Raw genomic sequence first — 22,306 nt, 5'->3', positions numbered from 1 at the left:
ATGGTAATTGCTTAACAAATTTCACCTCCTTTAATTGTCATGGCAACCTTGTTAATAGGTACAATATTATGAGTACCTTATGGATGAGGAAACTAAGCCAGGGAAATACAGTTACTGTCCTAAGGTCACACACTGAACCGGGACTCACACACACACGTCGGTCTGGCCCCAAAGCCTATGCGCACAAACTCTGCCTCTTCCTAAACTCTGATTCATCCCCTTTGATAAAACACAAGGCTCGTTGAAAAACTCATGAAAGATATGTACCTAGGAACTAAAAATTGACCCAGATTTTACACACAACGCCAGAGTACTCAGAAACACACAGCCGATGTATGAGGCCCCTGTGAACTCCCATTACGAGCAAAGAAAGATTCTGCCACAGGAGGAGACTGAGGCAGCAGTGCTGCAGAGGGCTGGGTTCCCGGGAACTAAATAACATAAACATAGATAAAAGTACAAATGCACGTGTGCATATTCACTAAAGAAACGCCCATGAAATGTCAAAATCTTGTTGCCTCTGAATCAGGACACCCACAGCTCAAAAAGGTCAAAGGTGACATCTCCACCCACAGGCCATTAAGAATTGGCACCTGCATTATCACCAGCAACTGGGATGCCAGCCAAGCCTTGGCCAGCCTTGAAAGGACCCTCTTTCAAGAGCCAGAAGGTCAAATCACTTAGGGTTTGCCAACAAGGGAGCCCTGCTGCTCAGCCTGCTAAGCCACCTTGTGAGAAACCGCTTCATGTGGATCCTGGATTAGCAGATTCAATGGCTGCCCCACCTCCTAAGGCTGCAGCACAGACAAAGACAAGGAACCAGGAAGCCCCAAAGGGCCATCAAAGGCTGCCTCCCGGATGTGCCTTTCCCCACTTCTGGAGTTGGGGTCATTCTTTGGGTCCAGAGAAACCATTAGCGACACCAAAATCAAGGACCACACCCACGAATGGGTGTCACAAATTTCACCTGCATGATCACTTGATTTTCCTCAGATGTCCAAGAAAAATAAGACCCAGGACAGTGGGTTTTGTCTTCTACTTATCAACACGCATGAAAACGTTTGGTTCTGCTCTCTGAGAAAAGGTCAACTGCCATTTGTTCTATGCAGCTGACATTTCAGCAAAGCCCAAAGTGGGGCCTTTGGCAACTGAAACTGTACTTGTGGTTCACAGTATGAGAACCACAGTGGGCTTGGAAGGTCCAGGCAGCAAACATGCTGAGCCTGCTTGAAGGCAGGGACCCAAACCAACCCCCCACTACAAGAGAACAGAAGCAGACACTAACCATATGCTTTGTCAAAATCATCTCCCTCTCCCAGGCTATCGTTTCCTAAAGCTGTGATGACACCACACAGCAAGATCGTCACAGGATGTACAAAATGACAAAATTCTGGTGGTAGGAACTAAACAGAGGACTGAGAATAGCCCTCTTCAGTAGGGGAAAGCCTGAGGCCCAGAGAATGGGCTCCAGAACTTTGGGAGCTGTTAAATAAGGAACACAGGAGAGGAAGCCCGACACCGACATTGAAATTTCTAAAACACAAATAAAAAGGGCAGCGCACGTCTGAAAACATTTCACTGTCATCCCAGAGGCACTCTGGGAAAGGAAGTGGGCTGAGCTCATTCTGGAACAACCATGCTGACATCCCCCCACTCCAGACGCCCTGCACATTTCCCATCCTCGTGTGTCCGTCACTCCATTCCCAAATATTTGCATGTTTGGACACTTCCTGTACACACCTGATACAAAATGTCACTTAACAGGGAGATACCCTGTCAAAGTCTACCCCAAGTCCTCTCCTCGTGTCTCTACCCTAGTATTGGTCACTCAGTGCTGAGTGCCAACTATGGACACAGTGCTGGCACCTTTACTAAAGGGCTCTCAGTGAGTGGGCGCCTGCGTCCTTACAGACGGCTCTACTCTGCCATTCAGCCACCTCCCATGACTCAGACACAACAGGCCTGTAAAGGCTGAAATTAGGGAGGGGACAGTACCTGGCCAGGATGCCCCCTCTGAAAACATTCCAGGCACCATGAGCATTTCTCAGAGAGGCACAGACAAATGTCACAACCATAGCAGGTACCGATCTTGGAAATCAGCCTGTATCACGCCACCCTTATCAGCACACTTGAAGCACACGTCTTCATGTCCGATGACTTTCCCAAGACGCTGGTCTATAAAAGCAGGATGCGGTTTCCACCCGACAGATCGAGACAACAGCACGGGGAGAGGCAGCTTCTGAAAACGTGCACCCATCGACACCCACCCATCGACCCCGGGCAAGGTAAGAACTCCCTGAATCGAATTCACGAAAGAACTGGTCAAAACTTGGAGCTGGAAACCAGCCTAGGAGATTCATCAAGGAATGACAGCAGGGGGTTGCATTTGGAATCTCCTCAGCCATGCCCCTTCCCTGCTGAAACGACGCAGCACTCTGCCTAGCACGGTGGCTGCCACAATTGCGGGCTGTGCCTCTGCTTTTAGAAAATGGGGATTTGTAACCGGCATTCCCAAAGGGCCCCACTGAAGACAGTGTCTACCAATATTGCCATCAACTCAGTCACAGGCACAGAATTGTATTATTTTTCCTCACCGGATACTTACATATCACCTGAGACAGTAAATGCCGATGTCTCACAGATGAGCGTAAAATTAGTAAAATAATGAAAATTGATGATTTTTTTTTTGTAAAGCCTATTTGTTTGATGTGAAGGATTGTTACTGGCTTCCGATTCTGTCCTTCCCAACATTCCTGCAATAGTGGCTCTTTGGTGATGCTGGTGAATGGCAGGCAGCTTGATGTGGTCAATGCCTACCTACCCATAGCAAGAACAAAGGGTGACAAGCCCAATTTTATCAAACTTGTCTGGAGAAAAAAAATCCAAACAGAGAAGAACTGCAGAGATTACTTGCTTCACTGCGGGAAAAGGTCTTCAGACACAAGCCTCCATGTCACCCAAAGTGTTAGAGAGAGTAACGGGGAGGGAGGACTCTGACAGTGAGGAAAGGAAGTGACCTCCACTGAGTCACACAGCGGAGCTCAGAGTCAAACGGGGCTTTCCTGCCTGGGAGTGAAGCCAGCTCTGTACCTTTGCTGAAAAGAGGAGTAATAGCACTACCGAGGGCCTGGACTTGCTGGGAGGATTATATGTTACAGATGTTTGCACCCTGACCAGTACTCAATAAGTGTATATGAATGGACATACCAACCAACAGAGGTGGAGCTGAGACTCACACATTTACACAAGCACTCCAGTTATGGCTGCTCGACCCCAGCGCAGGGAAAAGGGCCACATGGCCAGTGGTCAGTAGGACCACACCACACATTGCCTTGCACACAGAAGGGGCCACAGCAGGTGGATGGCCTGATTAACTCAACCATTCACTTCGTACACAGGGAGCCACTTTGTGCCAAACACTAGTGCAATAGTGTGAACTGGCTAATGCCACCATCGAACTGTGCCAGTGCTTTCCCAAACAGAAGAACAGGCCTTAAAAGGACAGAGTAGACCTGAGCTGGTTACAAAGAGACATAACTCTGGCCTCTGCACACTGAAGCAAAATGACAGGACAGCCCAATAACCAAAGAGGTGGCAGGCACCAAGCCTGGGAATGGCTCATTGGCTGGCTTAGTCCTGACCAGGCAAAACTACCAGGGGGCTGGACAATGGGCACAGGCGAGCATAACTGCCCTCTCTATACAAGTTTCACCATCTAATTAATGAGGTGATACTCATTAACACGGGGATCCCCTCTCTGGGTTGTGCAGAGTTTAAAGCAGCTGATACCCGCATATACTCCACAAAGGAGTGGGCCCTTGATAAGCTCACACCAACAAAGATACCACTCTGTATTACCTGACCTGAAACAGGGAGAGACCTCGACCACCACTGGAGAGAAAATGCTTGTAGCGGGATCACTGAAAACTGTCCAGTTCCCCAGATGGTGACTCAGACCACTCCAAGGTTGTTTGAGTCAAAGACTGGCAGGAGGATGTGGGACCCTTCAGGGAAGGATGTGGCCTGTACTCAGAGGGTGCCACCAGCCCATACACACCTTTATGCAAAGGTGAAACAGAGGTCAGTAGAAGCCCTTATGGAGTATTGACTGCCACGTGCTGAAACATTGTCCCGTGAATACACTATGCAGACTACCATATCTGCAATGGGAATGGCACCCTCCTCCGAGAGCTAGGACCTCACGAGTTCATCCAGTACAAACGCACTGGCAGCGCTCTGGTCCGTTAGGAATGTGGTGTCTGACAAAACCCTCCTTTGCAGATATCGGCTGCCAGGATGCTGACCCTCTGGGCCCTGCTCATCACACTGGCTGTCCGGGCGGCAGCGGTTGACCCGCTGAGCCTTCCTTCTGTGCTGCCAAATAGTCCTGTCGGAAGACCCATTCTACAATCCGGACAGGTCCTCAGATATCCCTCAGTGGCAGGAAGCTCTTCCTTTAGACAACGTCTACCTGTGACGCCCCCTGTGGCTAACGACTTCATGACTAGCAGCAAACTCGAAGACTGTAAGTCAGACCTGTTCTACACCTTTAACTTCCACACCCCTCACACGTTCTTCTCATTTCCAAGACTGAAGGCTAATTATTCCTTCTGAACAAATTGTTCTCAAAAACGAGGTGGTATCAGAAGCACTTCGAAAGCTTGTTAACAAAACAGCTGCCTGGCCCCACTCCCCGACCCTCTGCTGTAGCAGTGCCACAGCAGTACTAGTTTCTCTTTAATTTTTATTTATTGATCTTACAGAGAGAGAGGGAGGGGGAGAGAGAGAGAGACAGGAACATCCATCTGTTGTTCCACGTATTTATGCAATCATTGATTGATTCTTGTATGTGCGCTTGACCAGGGATTGAACCCTCAGCCTTGACATATCAGGGCGATACTCCAGCCATGAGCTCCCCAGTCAGGGCAGTATTGGTTTTCTAGTAAGATCAACATGTTGCTGAGGCCGCTTGTCACAGTCCACACGTTGGGGAGCACACGTCAAAGCAAGCCTGGAGAAGGAAACGCTTGGATCCAGCAAGTTCTGGTTGCCTGCCTTTTATGTGATTCTTATCCCCTGGACACTGTGCCAGGAAATCGCAGCTTCTCAATGTCGGGCCCCAGAGCTCAGCCCAGACACCCATGGGAACCTAAAACATCAACCTGGTTGACCAGGAGCCAGAAAATAAGAAATCCAGGCCCACCCTGGAAAGCCTGGACTAGATCGGCGCTCCCCAGTCTCCCTTCTCAGGAGATGTGCAATTCTGTACCCCCAGAATTTCACAGAGCAAGGGGGCAAAGGAGTCAGGAATTGTAATACTTTGCAAAGAAGTGACCCAGTAGGGGGAATAAGAAGGGAATAGGACTCATCACCAAACCAAGACCAGCAGGAAAGTACGCATGGCTCCCCTTAGTCGCCCTGAAGCCATGGCCTAGGTCAGCCTTCCAGCATGTCAGGACGGGGTGACAGAGGGAAACTTGGCACCTGCCTACTGGCTACAGTGCCTAGCCCCACAGCTCCCCACCACGGCTCTACCTCTAGGAGCATGTGCTCCCCTCCTCTAACCATCCTGCCTTACTATGAATTACTTCAAAGACACAGAAAAGCTCAGGCAGTTGTACAGAGGACAGCTGTGTGTCCATCAAGCAGTGTTTGGTGGCGGCGGCGGTGCATTTCACTGTCAAACATACAAAAACTGAAAAGGTGTACAGAGCAAACACCTTTGTAACCAACATCTACATTAAGAATAAAACCAAGAATAAGGCTGATGGCCCCAAGGCGCAGGCTGGGCTACATATCCTTCCCACCTCCTCTCCCTCCCCACCAAAGAGGCTTCCAGCCTGATCATTCTTCCCTTGCCAATTCTTTGTTGTTATCTCATATGGCTACTCATTCTAAAAATCTGCACTCCACGTTATAAAGTGTCTCAAAAGGTAGGCTGCTTGCATTTGCCCTCACACTCATGTTTGTGGTGTGATTTCTCCATTAGAAATGTTTGCCCATTGCACCGCATTATTCTACCTCGTGAATCCTCCATGATTTATACATCAACTTTGCTTTTGTGTATTGTGTGCTGCGCTAAGCAATGCTGACCTAAACACTCCCGTGCAGGTCTGCAGGTTCACATGTACAAGACATTCTCTAAGACATACCAGGGATGGAGGCGCGTCCACATCGCCCTAACAGGCAAGGGTCCTCCAGAATGAGGAGCCCAGGCCACAGGAAGCAGCGGGCAAGCTCCAAAAGCTGTGGCCCAGCAGCTTGACAGCTTTACCAGCAGACTTCTTCCTCCTGCTACTCCATTGGGCCAAGAATCTTGTCCCTCAGCCCAATTCACTTTCTTGCTGGACAATCAAGACTGTCCACCCTCCAGCTGGGACAGCTCTTCTGAGCAGCATGACAGCATAGAACCCCCAACCCCTGCCCCATCTTCTGAAATTCCAGTTCTCCCTGACATGCTTCTCTCCAGTGTGGAGGCAAACCCATGGCTGGCACCTGCCCCATCCTCATGAGAACAACTTCAGAAGGACAAGAGCTGATGCAGGAGGTCCAGTAGAGGCAGCATGTCAACAGGCAGGACCTCCCAAGGACACACAAGGGCAAAATGAGGCCTACAGAAGGGAAGGGACTTGCACAGACTCACCAGGATGGACACCAGGAAGCTCCAGAACTGTCAGCTCCACCAACACTTCCCTCACCTACCTCCTGCCTTACTCAGCACTTAAAAGGACAATCACTCATTTCATCCAGCACCCAGTGACCCACACTGTAGGTCCCATCATGCACGCATGGACAGCTGCAGAGACTGGGGCTCAGGAAAGAGAAGACCCTGCCTCAGGACACTCGGCCTTCAAGGGGCAGAGCTTAGTCTATGTTATATTCTGGGTTACTGGGCTCAAAAGCTAAACAAGGTCCTTTCATTCCATGCCCAAGTCACTTCAGAGTAACATACACCAGGCTAGCCTCAGGAATGTGATAACAAATGTTAACTCTTAACAGGGACTAGCACATTTCTATGTGGCCAGGCCATCCTCAGGGTGGGCAGAGCAGGGATTGGTGTGTCCAGAAGGCAGGATGTACGGTGGCTATGGGCCCCACAACTCTTCAGTGCTGGCTCTCCAGCTGGGAAGGCTCCTCTGGCTGAACCAGCTGGGCAGCTAATGGTAAGAACATGTCTCTTTACCATTTTCAGATCTGAACAGCACCCTGCCCCCACAGATTGAGGAGATGCTCAAGTGTGCGGAGGTGGATCTGGCCGGTTTGCTGGGGACAGTGTTAGAAACAGTGTCCAACTTGGACTTGCTGTCTCTGTTAGACCTCACTGCCCCCCTCAATATCCTCGGTGGTGGTGGCCAGAGTGGTTCCCCAGACAGGGGGAGCAGCAGCAAGTCCTCAAATCTTCCATTGCCATCGCTCTCAAAAGCCACTGATGCTGTCAGTAACCTGATACCCTTGGCCCAAGGGGTCTTGGGAAGCCTACTACCCAACCTTGCAAAGAGGGATCCTGCAAGAAAAGCTGACTCTTCTCTTCTCTCTAATCTCCCCCTGAGTGGTGTGCTCAACCAAGTCAGTGAACCCCTGAGTGGTGTGCTCAACACAGTTGGCGAGCTCTCGGGGTCCACCGAGGGCATACTGAAGAGTGTGGTGCCAGGTGGCATCAGTGATGCGCTCTCAGGCCTGCTCGGAAATATTAACCTCAGGGATCTCCTGCTGGGGTAAGTGCTTCCTTGACCCTAAGGTATGGCACACAAGAAAGCTTAAGTTCAGGGAGTCTCAAGTTCATCCTCCCATAATGGACCCCATGGGCAGAGACTACCATGTTTTCACAAAGCAATATCCCAGCTCTGTGCTAAACTCTGCGCTTTGTGGGGTAATATGAGTATCAGTAAGATTTCTTGAGTTTCAAGAACTGGGTGGGTAACAGGACTGAGGAATCCAGGGGATGGATGGATTGGTAGGTTGTTAACTGACTGCTTCAAAGGCTTTTCTCCTGCAGCTCAGGCTGAACCCTTGAGCCAGAACTGACCCTGGATGCTATCACTTTGCAGATTAGAGGTTCAAAAAGCAACGGTGGAGGACATGATGTCAGCGATGACAGATGACGGGATCCTTGTCCAAGCCTCGACTACTGTCTTCATTGGTGGAAAAGGGTGAGACTGTCTCCCACTCAGTCAACTGGGTTGGCCTGGACCAGGCCCTTAATATCCACTGCTCGAGGGCCAGGCAGAGACAGCACAGAGTAAGGCAGGATGTCTGAGGGTGGGGCAAATTAGGCACCAGGCACAGTGGTCCCCCTCCTCAGCCCACAGGACCAAAGCAGGACAATGACCCCATAAAAGCTCCACTTTGAAAGAGTGTTAGAAAAGCCAGAAATACACATTTCCTTAGGAAATATGCACATTTATACAGATGGCCAACACACAGAGAAACCACAGAGAGCATCTCGTACTGTAAACACTGGTATTTCCAGAAGTGCACCTTCCAGGTATCTGCACTCTCTCGGGAGAATCAGCCCACTGTCACACACACTGTCCTAGGCAGCTGGGAGAGGCAGAGACGTTTAATAACACTCAGGAAGCTAACACGCGTGTATGCACACGTTCATTCGCCCACCTAACAGGTAGTTAATAAACACTTCTCCATACCAGATGCCATGCTGGGCACAGAGGGACAACTAACAGTGGTCCCTGTCAGTGAGAGTCAACATGTGGAATGTGGGGAAGAACAGGTAAACATATAGGCCCAGGGCACACAGGAAGACAGCAGAGGGGCAGGAATCCACACTGGGAAGAGGACTCCCTGCCCTAACACACACGGCACAGATAGCTCTCACTGACCCAGCTCCACCCAGGCACTTAACTGAGCACTCTCACCTTCCTGAAACCTCTTCACAACCTCATCAGAGGAGCGGCCTTGTTGTCTCAAGATCAGGAAACCAAAGGAGACCAGCAAACCTGTTACTAACCTTACTCACGGTCACACAGCTGAGATATGGTAGTGAAGGCCTTTGAGTCCAGGCATTCTGCCTCCACAGCCCATGTCTGTCACCAGTACAATTAGCAGTGGCAGGAAGAGCCATTCGTCTTCTCCAGAACATTCAATGCTAATAAGACCAGGCTCTGATATGCAGAGGGTCTTTCTTATGCTGTCACCCACACTACAGACAGCCCGGGTGCTGGGCACACATGTGAACCTGTGTTGGGCATCTCGATACAAGGCAGCCTGCTGCTTCCAGCAAAAGACTTCCTGAAGTTTGGCCAGGAGGGGGATTTTTCAGTGTTTAATGGAATGCCTGCCACGACCTGGGCTCTGAATCCTGTGTACAGGGCACTGTCATGCTCATTGGGAAGCACCAGTCTTTCCCTCTCTCCAATAACCTGGACCAACCCATGAGGCTCACTCCCAAAACGCCCACCACTTTGGCTGAGCAATATCCTGCAGCCAGGCCTGGTTTCACCTGTGTCTTGTTGTCCACAGCCTAGTAGGACCTGTTATCAGCCTCCTGGGATTTCAAGTGAATGGGGACGTGACTCTGAAAATTGGAATTTCCATAAACAGCACCCAGTGTGTCAACCTCCAAGTCCAGGACGTGGACATCAAGGTCAACAAAGTGTACCTTCAGTTGGTGAAGACGTACGTGAGACCATTTTTCTCATTTTCTGGACTAATGGGCCTGTGCGCCAGAATGTCTCTACTTGGTACACAGAGGGGTACCCACATAGATTAGCTCAGTTGACCCAATGGTTTCAATGATCAATCAATAGAGGCCCACAGAGGGGTCTCTGCTGGGCAACAGCCTACGATGTTTCAGAACAGCCTTCCCCCACTCAGCCTGCATGCTACCTACTAAGCACTCTTGCAGTTTTGCTGTTTTTTGCATAAGCAATGCATACACATGGATCAAAATTCAAAAGATACAAGAAGCCATACCGTGAGGTCTCCCATCCACCATGTACACCAGCTGGCTAATTATACTCCCTGGAAGCAACCAATGAATCCAGTACCTCTTTTTGGCTTTTAGCGATATTACTTGCATAGGCAGCTAATATGTGTGTACATCCACAAACACAGAAATGGGTAGATATTATGTAATATCTATACTCCAATTGTTCACATTAAAAAATTCTTTGCACTCAGTTGGTTCAGTAAATAGCTTCTTCTTATGTTACTTCTACCTACAACTTCTTTATGAAGATGCACTATAATTTATTTAACCAGTCCCATAACAAAAAATAGTTGCTTTTTCCAGTGATTAACTTTGTACCCTACACTGATATGTAAGCTCTCACACAAGTGTGCTCACCAAAGTGCACAGTATCTGAAGGAGAAATTCCTCCATGTGGGAACCCTGGTCAGATGCCCGGTTTTGGTAATTTTCCCAGGTATCCTTGCACCTTCCTCATGACTAAAACTGAAGGTGAAAGGGCTCAGGCAGTTGCAAAATTTAAGCAGTGGGACATCATTGCAGCTGTATCATCAATGGATGGGTTATTGCCAATGTTTGGGTAAAATCCAGAAGTGTAAAATCATGCAACTCTCCACCTGTATCTTTCCCAGGGTCACAGATATTTTGCCTGTCCCTGTCCCTCTGCCCTTGCATGACATCATTTCTCAACTGCTGACAGTTAAGTTGAATGAAAATGTAAGTCATAGGAAAGGGGAGGGCACCATTGAAAAAGTCTGTCATTGGGTGGAAGACGGGAAGAAGCCCTTTCCTCAGATATGGCTTGAGGCTGGGAGAGACATGAACAGGACACAGCTGGCCTTCAGGAGTCCAGAGGCTAGGGGATGCAACATCCCCTCTGGCCCAAAAGACCCCTGCAGCTGGGGGGAGGGAGAGAAGGAGTTCTGCCAAAAAGAAGGCCAGGAAGTAGAAGAGGAAGGAAGACAGGAGGACAGGAGGACAGGGGAGGAGGGGAAGTGGAGGTGGTGCGAGGAAATAGGTGGGCCTGCTGCATTTCCTCTGCAAACCTAACTGGTGGTTCATTCACAGTTGAAAGAAGCAAAATCATGTGACATTGATCTCAGTGATTTCACCGAATGCAAAAACTGTGAGTACAAACACCCCACCTCCCAGGGGCTGCCCAGGTCAAGGCAGGGAGGTGGCCAAGCCTCCCTAGGAATCCCATTGGGTGACAGACAGAAGAGGATGGGCCTGTGAGCTGCAAGCACCCAACACACTCCTCAGCACCCTCAGGAAAGGAATGTGGCAGTTCACCTGCTTCTCCAAATTACTGTGACTCGCTATCCAGGATATAACAGGACGAAAAGCCCCTTAGGAGTCCCGGTGGTGGTGTCCCAGGCCCAGATGGTTTGCAAAGTGCTCACTAGCAGGAGCCTGAGGAAGGGGTGGTCCCAGTGCCTCACATCAGGAAGGCTGAGAGGCAGAGATTCCCTGCAGTGTCCCAAACACATGCAGAAGACAGAGATAATAGGAATCGGTGGGCGGACAGCACCAAGACAGCCAAAGCAGGAAATTGGTGACATTTCCCAAGTCCCAGAGTAGAAAAAATAAAGATTCCGGGCAGCAAACCTTTTCCTCCTTTTGGAGGTTTTCATTCTTTAAAAATTTAATAGAATTAGAAGTTTATTTAAATTTTTAACCGGGAAAACAGTAAATGGTGAGGGTGGAACTAGGGAAGATGTATGAGAGAGTGAATAGTTTAAATTCTCTATCATTCTTAGATGTTCCATTCCTTTTATTCTTTAAGATTTTATTTATTTATTTTTAGAGAGGGTAAGGGAAGGAGAAAGAGAGAGAGAGAAAGATCAGTGTGAGAGGGACACATCTCTTAGTTGCCTCTCACAAACATCATGAGCATCACGGGAACCCACTACCCAGGCATGTGCTACAACTGGGGATCAAACCGGTGACCTTTCGCTCTGTGGGGTGACGCCCAAGAAACCGAACTGCACAAGTCAGGGCTACATGTTCCATTCTTAATAAACATGCTTAATGAGTATGGTTTCAGACCAACAACAAAAAAAATCTATTTCTTTCATGTTGGCTCAAAATCAGAAGTTGGACAGTTCCATTTTTACATAACCCCCCAAAGTCCTGTATTTGTGGCCAAATGAATTAATAGAGTGGAGAGTGTAATAAATTCAGCCTTAGCCTCAGTGTTGGTTTCCTACCTCCTGTTCTTACACTCCACAGTTCTCAGTGGCCTTGGACACATCACTTAGCCTCTCTAAGTCAGCCTTGAAGCTAGGAATTGGATCAGAGGAACGCCAGCTATATTTCAGCTGCAACTGACAGAAAGCACAACACAAAATGGTTTAAGCAAGAGCAGCAATAAAACTGTAGTTCCCGAACATCCAGATATGGTGTTAGTTTCAGCAGTAGCTTGATTCCGGGCCCGAACAATGACACCAGAATCCATCCCTGGGCTCTACCACTCTGGATAGGCTCTCTTTTGGGTCCACATGGAGGTCCCCTCACCTACCAGGAGCTTCACCATCCATTCCTTTCTGGAAGAGCTCAAATGACAATCACCCAGATATAACCTCTGGGGCTCTCCTGGCTGATTTGTTCCCTATCCCCCTCTTAGGGCAAGTGCTGCGGTTGGGGAAATGGAGTGTGCTGGCTGGCACAGCCTGTGCCTGCAGCCAGGTTTTACATTAGGAGTATAATTAGTTATGTTTTATCTCCCCACAGAGACACCTTCAGGCAGCAATCTAACACCTGATGCCAAAGAATTTTCAAGAATGAAAGCACTCTGAAACTTCTCTGAAGAAATATCGAGTCAAGGACATCCTTGTGATTAAGGAGTCAAGCTGAATAGTATTCTGAAAATGTCAACTATCCTTTGAAATTTCACCAGTTACCTTGAATTAACTAATGCAAGAAAATCAAGAATAGGGATTTTTGGCACTTTGTAATCATCTCTTTAATAATTATCCTGTTTTCATGCAGAAAATGGCGTACTTGTCTTCAATTCCTACAAAATAAGAGTTTCATAGTATGTTCATGATAAGTAAAAGCACTATACATTCTAGGGGCATGAAAATCAATTATGTAAATGATGAGGCAGCAAATCCAAGATTAATTTATCTGGTGTACTAGGGGACAATCATGACAATGATTAAGACTTTTCTTCCCATGTCTCTGCCCTCCCCTCTCCAAGTGCTTTCCTTTGCCCATTGGCCCACCATGAAAATCACCCAGGAGCTAGAATCCAACATCCCCCTCATCACATGTCACACAATGAAAGGCACAGACCAAAAGCTAAAACATATGAGGAACAGAGCAGGTAAGAAGAGCCTGGTGATACCATGAACAGGGCAGCAAACGGTCTAAGTCCCAGCTTAGTGACCACAGGCCATGCCAAGTGGCTGTTAGAGGCAAGCCAGGCCAAGCAGGGAACCTGTAAATACAAGGAACCCCAGAAAAGGTTACAAGAAGGGTACTGAGAAACACATCCATGATCTCTACACCAGGAAGAGACTCTTTGCCCTGTGCCCCGTGTTTGTATAACATCTTGATGTCCACAATCTGAGCTCTTTTGTTCCCATAACAGATGCTCTGGAAATGAAAGAGCCCAGATTGTGGACACCAAGACTAGATAGGCCAAGCAGGGCCAGAGACTGGGCTTTTGTCACAGGAAGGGGCAGCACCCCACAAAATTAATGCCAAATCACACTATTACCTTCAGCTCTTGGTAAAACGTTAGGACTTAATTTCTCCCCAGGCCAGTACCTCCCATGGTCAATCCCATCTTGGTAAATGGCAGTATGATCCACCCAGCTTTCCTAGCCAGACACTTGGGAATTCTTCTTCATTCCCCTCCCTCTCTCACAAACAGATCCTGTCCTGTTGATTCTTCCTTAAGAGCACCGTGCTCTATCTGTCTGTTTCTCTCCATCACCATCCTAGTCCAAGTCACCACGACCAACTGAGATTTACTGTAGATATCTAAGATTGGCTCAACATTTGAAATCGATTAATGCAAACCATCACATCAATAGGCTAAAGAAGAAAAAGCACATGCTGTAAAAATAGATGCTAAGTTATTTGACAAAATCCAACACCCATTCATGATAGAAACTCGAAGCAAACTAGGAATAGAGGGGAACTTCCTCAACTTGGTAAATAACATCTACAAAAAATGTATAGCTAACATATTTAATGGTAAGAAATGAGAAGCTTTCTTTCTAAGATTAGGAACAAGGTACAGATGTACCCCACATTACTCCTTTCCAACATTATACTGGAAATGTAATGGGATGCAAAGCAGGGGTCACCAGAAAATAGGAGAAAACCTCCCACAAACCTTGACCAGGGTGTGGGGAAAGTGGATGATATGGCTTAAGATACTTGGCATAAAAAGGCAAGCTAATAGCTGTGCTACAGCCCCCAGCTAAAGGTGTCTACCAGGCTCTGAAAGCATTCTGGGAATGGCCTCCCTGGAAGCCCCTGTGTCATGGAAACTCTTGCCCTGACTAAACATGGCAGCCAAGAAAATGTAAACGGCACGGGGAGACTGGAAAATGTAGCACGTTGTGGGAGGAGCTGGATAGAAGGTCACATAGGAAGTTCTAGGTCAGGATTTAAAATAAGGTGGGAAGAGAGAGAAGGAGGTTGGTCTGCCACAGGGTAGTGAGAAAGCAACAAGCAGCCATGCCAGTCTGTAGTGAAGAAGGCAGCCATGTGAGAGAGATTCATCCATGCTGCCCGTAGTGAGGGAGGGGCTATGTTTGTTCCTCTGAGGATTCGGCCATGCTGTCTGGGCTAGTAAGAAAGGGGAGTAGCCATGAGGAAGGAGCCATGAGCCAGGAGGGATTTGGCAGCAGCAGCCAAGAGGAAGAGAATGGCATGCTGCTGCTCAAATTGTGCCTGCTCTAGCTGACTCTGAAGCCACCAAGGACTCTGAATTGCAAGACAATGACCTGCTGCCTCACAGACCTGGACTCTGTCTGGACTCTTGGAACTCGGGACATATGGAAAAGCCACTCTCTTGGGACTTGTGCCTTCCTGGACTTCAGCATGATCCCGTGCAGTATGACACATGTTGTCCTGGACTATCACATGGAGGCTGAAGACCATGTGCCCCAAATCCTGAAGGGGAGAGCTTCTGTGAGAGGATGGCGACTTTGGAACCCACAAGTGTCCTTTCCAGAGGAGATGGAGAACTGTTTGCTCAGATGGCTTAAGAACAGATAAGAAAACGGAGAACTACTAGGCCTGGTTTTGGCTTATAGCTTGTTGGAGAGCAAGGGAAGTGGTGAGTCTTCTGGGAGAACGAGGCTCTGAGCAGAAGTGCTCTCAGCTCCCCCCTCCAAGGTTTCATCCCTATAAATAAAAACACCCCTGTTTCTTCCAGCACCAATTGTTGGGTCATGCATCAAGCGGCCACAGGCACAGGCCTCACTTTGCTCAATTACAGAAGCTCCAGCAATAAAATAAATAAATAAAATAAGTAAAAAGTACACAGACTGAAAGAAATAAAAATGTCTTTGTTCACAGATGACATGAACTGTCTATGTAGAAAATTTGACAGAATTGACCAAAAAAACCCAAAAAACCCTTAGACATAATAAGCAATTATAGCAAGATTGCAGAGTACCAGGTTAACATGTAAAAGTCAATTGCTTTCCTATATAGCAGCAATTAATTACTGGAATCTGAAATTATGAACAAATTTACATTAGAATCCCTCAAAATAAAATAGTTAGGTATAAATCTAACAAATATATACAAGATCTATAAGAGAAAAACTACAAAACTCTGATGAAGGAAATCAAAAAACTAAATAAATGGAGAGAGAGTCCATGTTCATGGATAGGAAGACTCAATACTGTCAAATGTCAGTTCTTCCCGACCCAACACAATTCCAACATTCCAGCAAGTAATTTTGTGGATAGTGACAAACTGATTCTAAAGTTTATATGGAGACACAAAGACCCAGAATAGCCAACATACTGAAGGAGAAGAGCAGACTGACACTAGTCAACTTCTAAACTTAGTGTAAAGCTACAATAATCAAGACAGTATAGTATCAGCAAAAGAATAGACCAACATATGAATAGAACAGAGAGCCCAAAAATACATCCACACAAATATTAAGCTGGTCAAAATTCCACATGGTTTTTTTCTGTAAAATACAACACATTTTTCATTTTCACCAATAACTTCATTGATTTGGATATTTTGAGTATGTTGGCTTATCTCCTGCTATTGGCTATTGTAGTGGGTAGAGGCCAGGGGTTTTGCTAAACATCTTCTAATGCATAAGACAGCCCCACAGCAAAGAATTATTTGGCCAAAATGTCAATAGTACCAAGAAATTTCACAAACCACTTTTGACATGTTTGATCAGTCACAGCACATTTTCCATACATTGCACAAATCTTTTTTGGTGTTTCAGTTGAGTTTTTACCTTTTTTTGTTTTTTTAAAAAAAGCAAAATATCGGGAGAACCAAGATGGCGGCGTAGGTAGACACACTGCGCCTCCTCGCACAACCAGAACTGACAGAGAATCGAACAGCAAGGGGGACCAACACCAAGAAAATAGAAAATAAACATTCATCCAGACTGGAAGTCCGACACATAGGAAGCGCCCACAACCAGAGTGCCATGCCCTTCACCGCCTCGTCTGCCTCCAGCTCTGCCCCCAGGGTCATCACAAACCAGTACAACAACCCCTCCGGCCTCTACTCTTCTGAAAACATCTCTAACTTCAACAGCGCCTTGGAGTCCAAGACAATGGCCAGTGGGCCAGAGACGAATGGCAGAGTCTTAGAGCATTCTCAGTCTCCAAGTGGACTCGTCATTGACAAAGAATCTGAAGTTTACAAGATGCTTCAGGAGAAACAGGAGTTAAATGAGCCCCCGAAACAGTCCACCTCATTCCTGGTTTTGCAGGAAATCCTGGAATCTGAGGAGAAAGGGGATCCCAACAAGCCCTCAGGATTCAGAAGTGTTAAGGCTCCAGTCACCAAAGTGGCCGCATCGATTGGCAATGCGCAGAAGCTGCCCATGTGTGACAAATGTGGCACCGGCATTGTTGGTGTGTTTGTGAAGCTGCGGGACCATCACCGCCACCCCGAGTGTTACGTGTGCACCGACTGCGGCACAAACCTGAAACAGAAGGGCCATTTCTTTGTGGAAGATCAAATCTACTGTGAAAAGCACGCCCGAGAGCGGGTCACCCCACCCGAAGGCTACGATGTGGTCACTGTGTTCCCCAAGTGAACCAGCACACCTGCTCAGAACCCTCTTCTCCACCTAGCCCCTGCTGCTGTTTGTTCTCTCAATGCTCTGGCCCTCTCCTCTCGAGGAAGTACTTGCTCACTCTGGTTTTATCTCTGCTCATTAAACGCTGCATCCCTGCCTTTGCTAAAAAAAAAAAAAAAAAAAGCAAAATATCCTGAAAATGTTGCATATATTCTTCCATCTTCAATATTAAAATGGCTACACAAAAATTCACCAATTTTGATAAGATTTTTGTTAAATGCACACTGATATGATAGCTGTCACAATACAACCTAACAAAATTGTTTTGAATGAATTGTACAGAAAAAAATAAACTTTTTTTTGGAGAGCAAGAGTTTGCTTAGTTTTTGTTTTTTAGGTTCGGTTGTTGATAGTTGTGAGTTTGTTGTCACTTTACTGTTCATAGTTTTTGATCTTCTTCTATTTCTTACATAAGTCCCTGTTTTATATTGGCCAACCCAATATAACCAACTGATCTTTGACAAACAAGCAAAGGTAATACATGAAAAAAGATCATCTTTTCAACAAATGGTGCTGGAATAACTAGACATCCACATGCAAAAAAAAAAAAAAAAAAAAAAGTGAATCTAGGGACCTTTTAGTTGTCACAAGGTTTAACTCAAAATGGATTAAAAATCTAAATGTAAAATGTAAAACTATGAAACTCTAAAGATATCATAGGAGAACCATAGGAGAAAAATCTAGATTATCTTTAGTTTGGCAATGATTTTTTTTAGGTATACTACCAAAACATAATCCAAGAAAGATATCATTGATACATTTCACTTCATTAAAAACTTTGGCTCTCTGAAAGATAGAGTTAAGAGAAGAGAAGATAAGCCACAGTCTGGGAGAAAATATTTGCAAAAACACACATCTCATAAAGGACTGGTATTCAAAATATACAAGGAACTCTTAAAATCCAGCAATAAGAAATTAACAGCCTTATTATAAAGTGGACAAAAGATCAAAACAGACAACTCACCAAAGAAGATACAAAGACAGCAAATAAACATATGAAAAAAAGCATCGAGGAATTACACATAAAACAGGATACCACTACACACCTACTGAATGGATAGAACCTGGATCACTGATAGAACCTGGGCCACTTTGGAAAACCTTGGCAGTTTCTTACAGACTTAAACTAAACATACTCTTATATTTTCCAGCAATCATGCTCCTTGAGATGTACACAAATTAGTTACAAATTCATGTCCACACGAATACTTGTACACAGATGTTTACAGCAGCTTTACCCATAACTGCCAAAACTACAGCAACAAAGATGTTCTTCATTAGGTGAACAGATAAATACCTTTAGCCATTGTGGTAACTCCATACAATGGAGCAATACTCAGTACTAAAAAGGAGTGAGCTATAAAGCCATAAAAATACATGGAGGAACTTTAAATGCATATTACTAAGTGAAAAAAGCCAAACTGAAAAAGCCACATAATGTGTGATTCCAACTCTGTCATTCTGGAACAGGCAAAAATATGAAGACTGTAAAAAATTCAGTGGTTGCTAGGGATTGGGGTAAGTGAAAAATGACAAGGCAGAGCACAGATGAATTTTAGGGCACTGAAACTATTCTGTATGACACTGTAAAGGAGGATACAAGTCATTATACGTTGTCAAAACCCATAGAGTGTACACCAAGAGAGAACCCCAGTGTAAACTATGGACTTCAGATGATAATGATGAATCAAGGTGGGGTCAGCAAACATACCACTCTGGTGTGGGATACTGATAGCGAGGGCGGTTGTGCATGTGTAAGGGCTGGAGGCATTAGGAATTCTCTGTGCTTTCAAGTCCTTTTTTCTGTAAACCTAAAACTGTTCTAAAAAAATAAAGTCCTTTTTTAGAAACACCAAGAAAAACAAGAAAGATCCACCTTCTACCTTAAGGACTACAGAAAGAAGAGCAAACTAAACCCAAAACAAGCAGAAGGAATGAAATAATAAAGATTAGAGTAACCCTGGCTGGTGTGGCTCAGTGGATTGAACGCCAGCCTGTAAACCAAAAGGTCACCAGTTGGATTCCCAGTCAGGGCACATGCCTGGATTGTGGGCAGGTCACCAGTTAGGGGCGTGCAAGAGGCAACCAGTCCATGTTTCTTTCACACGTCAATGTTTTCCTACCCTCTCTTTCTCCTTTCCTCCTGTCTCTCTAGAAATAAAATAAATAAGATCTTTTTAAAAAATTGATGAAAACAAAAGTTGGTTCCTTGAAAAATCACAAAATTTTAGCTGGACTGAAAAAGAAAAAAAGAAAGAAGACTCAAGTTCTATAAATCAGAAATGAAAGTGAGAATATTACTGAGTATTACTACCAGTCTTAGAGAAATAAAAGGATTATTAAAGAATACTATGAACTGTATGCCAACAAATTAAGCTAACCTGACTGAAATGAACAAAGTCCTCAAAACACACAAAACCAAATCTGACTCAAGAAGAAATGGAAAATATAAGTAGACCTAGAACTAGTAAGAAGATTAAACTAATAATCAATACATTCTATTAATAAGTAGTATTACAGTGATTGCATTATTTTACCATAAAAAAGAAATGAAGTAATGACACATTATGCAACATGGATAAATCTTGAAGACACTATGCTTTAGTGAAAGAAGCCAAACACAAAGTCCACATTTTATATGATCATGTTTATATAAAATGTCCAGAATAGGCAAATCCAGGCACAGAGGTATAGTCATGTTTGCTAATGGGTAGGGGAGGGAAAAATGAGGAGTGATGCAGGATGACCACTAATGGGTGTGGTGTTTCTTTTGGTAGGGATGAAAATGTTATCCAACTACGCAGGGGCTATAGTTGCACAACCCTGTGAATACAGTAAAACCACTGAATTGTACACTTTAAAATGGCAAAATTAGTGCTATGTGAATTTTATTCTCAAGAAAAAGGGAGGTAGGAGTTAGCCAAAATGGTTATAGTAATATTAGACAATGCAGATTCCAAAACAAAAGATATTACTAGGGTTAAAGAAGGTCATTTTGTAATGATAAAGGAATCTCTTGATCAAGGGAACATAAAAATTCTAAATGTTTATTCACCTATTAACAGAGCCTCAGAATACATGAATCAAAACATGATAGAATGGCAAAAGGACAACAGACAAATCCAAAATTATTTTTAAAAATGTCAATACCTCTCCCTCAATAGTTGATAGAAGAACTTGATAGATACTAAGTAAGGATATTATAAACTTGAACAACAACCTGAATTGACTGGCATTTATAGAACTCAACACCCAACAACAGAATACATATTCTTCTCCAGTATACACTGAATATCTACCAAGACAGATCATATTCTGAGCCATTAAACAAGTTTCTATAAAGTCAAATAATTAAAGTCATACAAAGGGGGTTCCAGGCAAGATGGAGGCATAGGCCGAAATGCTTCCATTCCTCACACAACCAAAAGAAGGATAACAGCCAATTTAAAAACAAAAAACAACTAGAGCTGCCAGAAAATCAAACTGCATGGAAATCCAACAACCAAGGAGTTAAGAAACATTCATCTGAACTGGTAGGAGGGGTGGAGACGGGAACAGAGAGCACACATGGCAAGGCAAAGCAGTGGACCATGCAGGGATCCCATATCCACATGCAGATAAGCCAGGAGGAAAAACAGGGGAGCGAGACAGACGACGCAACACAGGGTTTCAGTGCAGGAAACTCAACACTCAAAACCTCTGGCTGTAAAATTCTAAGGGGGTTGCAGAGGTGGGAGAAACTCCCAGTCTCACAGGTGAGTCCATTGGAAAGGCCCATAGGAACCTAGAACATACAGAAACCCACCCATTGGTGAATCAGCACCTGATAGGGCACAATCCGCTTGTGGGAAGCAAGGGAAGTGACAGTGGTGCAAGAGCCAAGCAAGCGGCATTGTCTCCTCTTGGACCCACAGACAGTGCCACAGCTCAGCAAAGAGGGTTGCCCCACCCTGGCCAATACCTAAGATTCCACCCCTTACAACACAACAGGTGCACCGGGACAAAGAAATATAGCCCAAATGAAAGAATAGACCAAAACTCCAGAAAAAGAACTAAGCAACAAGGAGATAGACAACCTCTCTGATGAAGAGTCCAAAAAACTGGTAATCAGGATGCTCACAGAATTGACTGAGCTCAGTCACAAAATGAAGGGCAGAAATGAAGGCTACACAAAGTGAAATAAAGGAAAATATACAGGGAACCAACAATGAAGGGAAGGAAACTGGGATTCAAATAAACGATTTGGATCAAAAGGAAGAAATAAACATCCGACCAAACAGAATGAAAAAACAAGAATTCAAAAAAATGAGAAGAGGCTTAGGAACCTCTGGGACAACTTTAAACGTTCCAACATCCAAATCATAGGGGTGCCAGAAGGAGAGGAGGAAGAGCAAGAAATTGAAAACTTATTTGGACAAATAATGAAGGAAAACTTCCCCGATCTGGCAAAGGAAATAGACTTCCAGGAAGTCCAGGAAGCTCAGAGAGTCCCAAAGAAGTTGGACCCAAGGAGGAACACACCAAGACACATCATAATTAGGTTACCCAAGATAAAAGATAAGGAGAGAATCTTAAAAGCATCAAGAGGAAAGGAGACAGTTACTGCAAAGGAGTTCCAATAAGGCTATCAGCTGCTTTCTCAAAAGAATCCTTACAGGCAAGAAGGGTGGTTTTCCAGCCTTACAGGCTGGAAAGAAGTATTTTAAGTCATGAAAAGCGAGGACCTACATCCAAGATTAATCTATCCAACAAATCCAGCATTTAGAATGGAAGAGCAAATAAAGTGCTTCCCAGATAAGGTCAACTTAAAGGAGTTCATCATCACCAAGCTCTTATTGTATGAAATGTTAAAGGGACTTATGTAAGAAATAGAAGAAAATCAAAAACTATGAACAGTAAAGTGACAACAAACTCACAACTATCAACAACCGAACCTAAAAAACAAAAACTAAGCAAACTAGAACAGGAACAGAACCACAGAAATGGAGATCACATGGAGGGTTATCAGTGGGGAGGCGGAAAAGGAGAATGGGGGAAAAGGTACAGGGAATAAGAAGCATAATAGGTAG

General features: G+C 45.3%; 1 protein-coding gene and 1 pseudogene across 2 annotated transcripts; both read left to right on the top strand.

The window, feature by feature from the left end:
* The first annotated feature begins 2,184 nt into the window (after nt 1–2,184).
* Nucleotides 2,185–12,911, top strand: LOC123479635 (vomeromodulin). The gene is made up of 8 exons (XM_045194759.3): nt 2,185–2,285; nt 4,282–4,525; nt 7,193–7,715; nt 8,049–8,150; nt 9,478–9,633; nt 10,558–10,642; nt 10,994–11,051; nt 12,659–12,911. Coding segments are annotated over exons 2-8 (1,155 nt in total). The 5' UTR covers nt 2,185–2,285; nt 4,282–4,296; the 3' UTR covers nt 12,661–12,911.
* A 3,632-nt stretch (nt 12,912–16,543) lies between these two features.
* On the top strand, nt 16,544–17,337 carry LOC128781202 (PDZ and LIM domain protein 1 pseudogene; annotated as a pseudogene). Its single transcript, XR_011651389.1, has one exon. The product of XR_011651389.1 is annotated as a PDZ and LIM domain protein 1 pseudogene (transcript).
* Nucleotides 17,338–22,306: the final 4,969 nt, after the last annotated feature.

This window comes from Desmodus rotundus, chromosome 6, assembly GCF_022682495.2.
Source record: "Desmodus rotundus isolate HL8 chromosome 6, HLdesRot8A.1, whole genome shotgun sequence".
Taxonomy (NCBI): Eukaryota; Metazoa; Chordata; class Mammalia; order Chiroptera; family Phyllostomidae; genus Desmodus; species Desmodus rotundus.
This window is presented reverse-complemented; position numbering and strand designations above follow the sequence as displayed.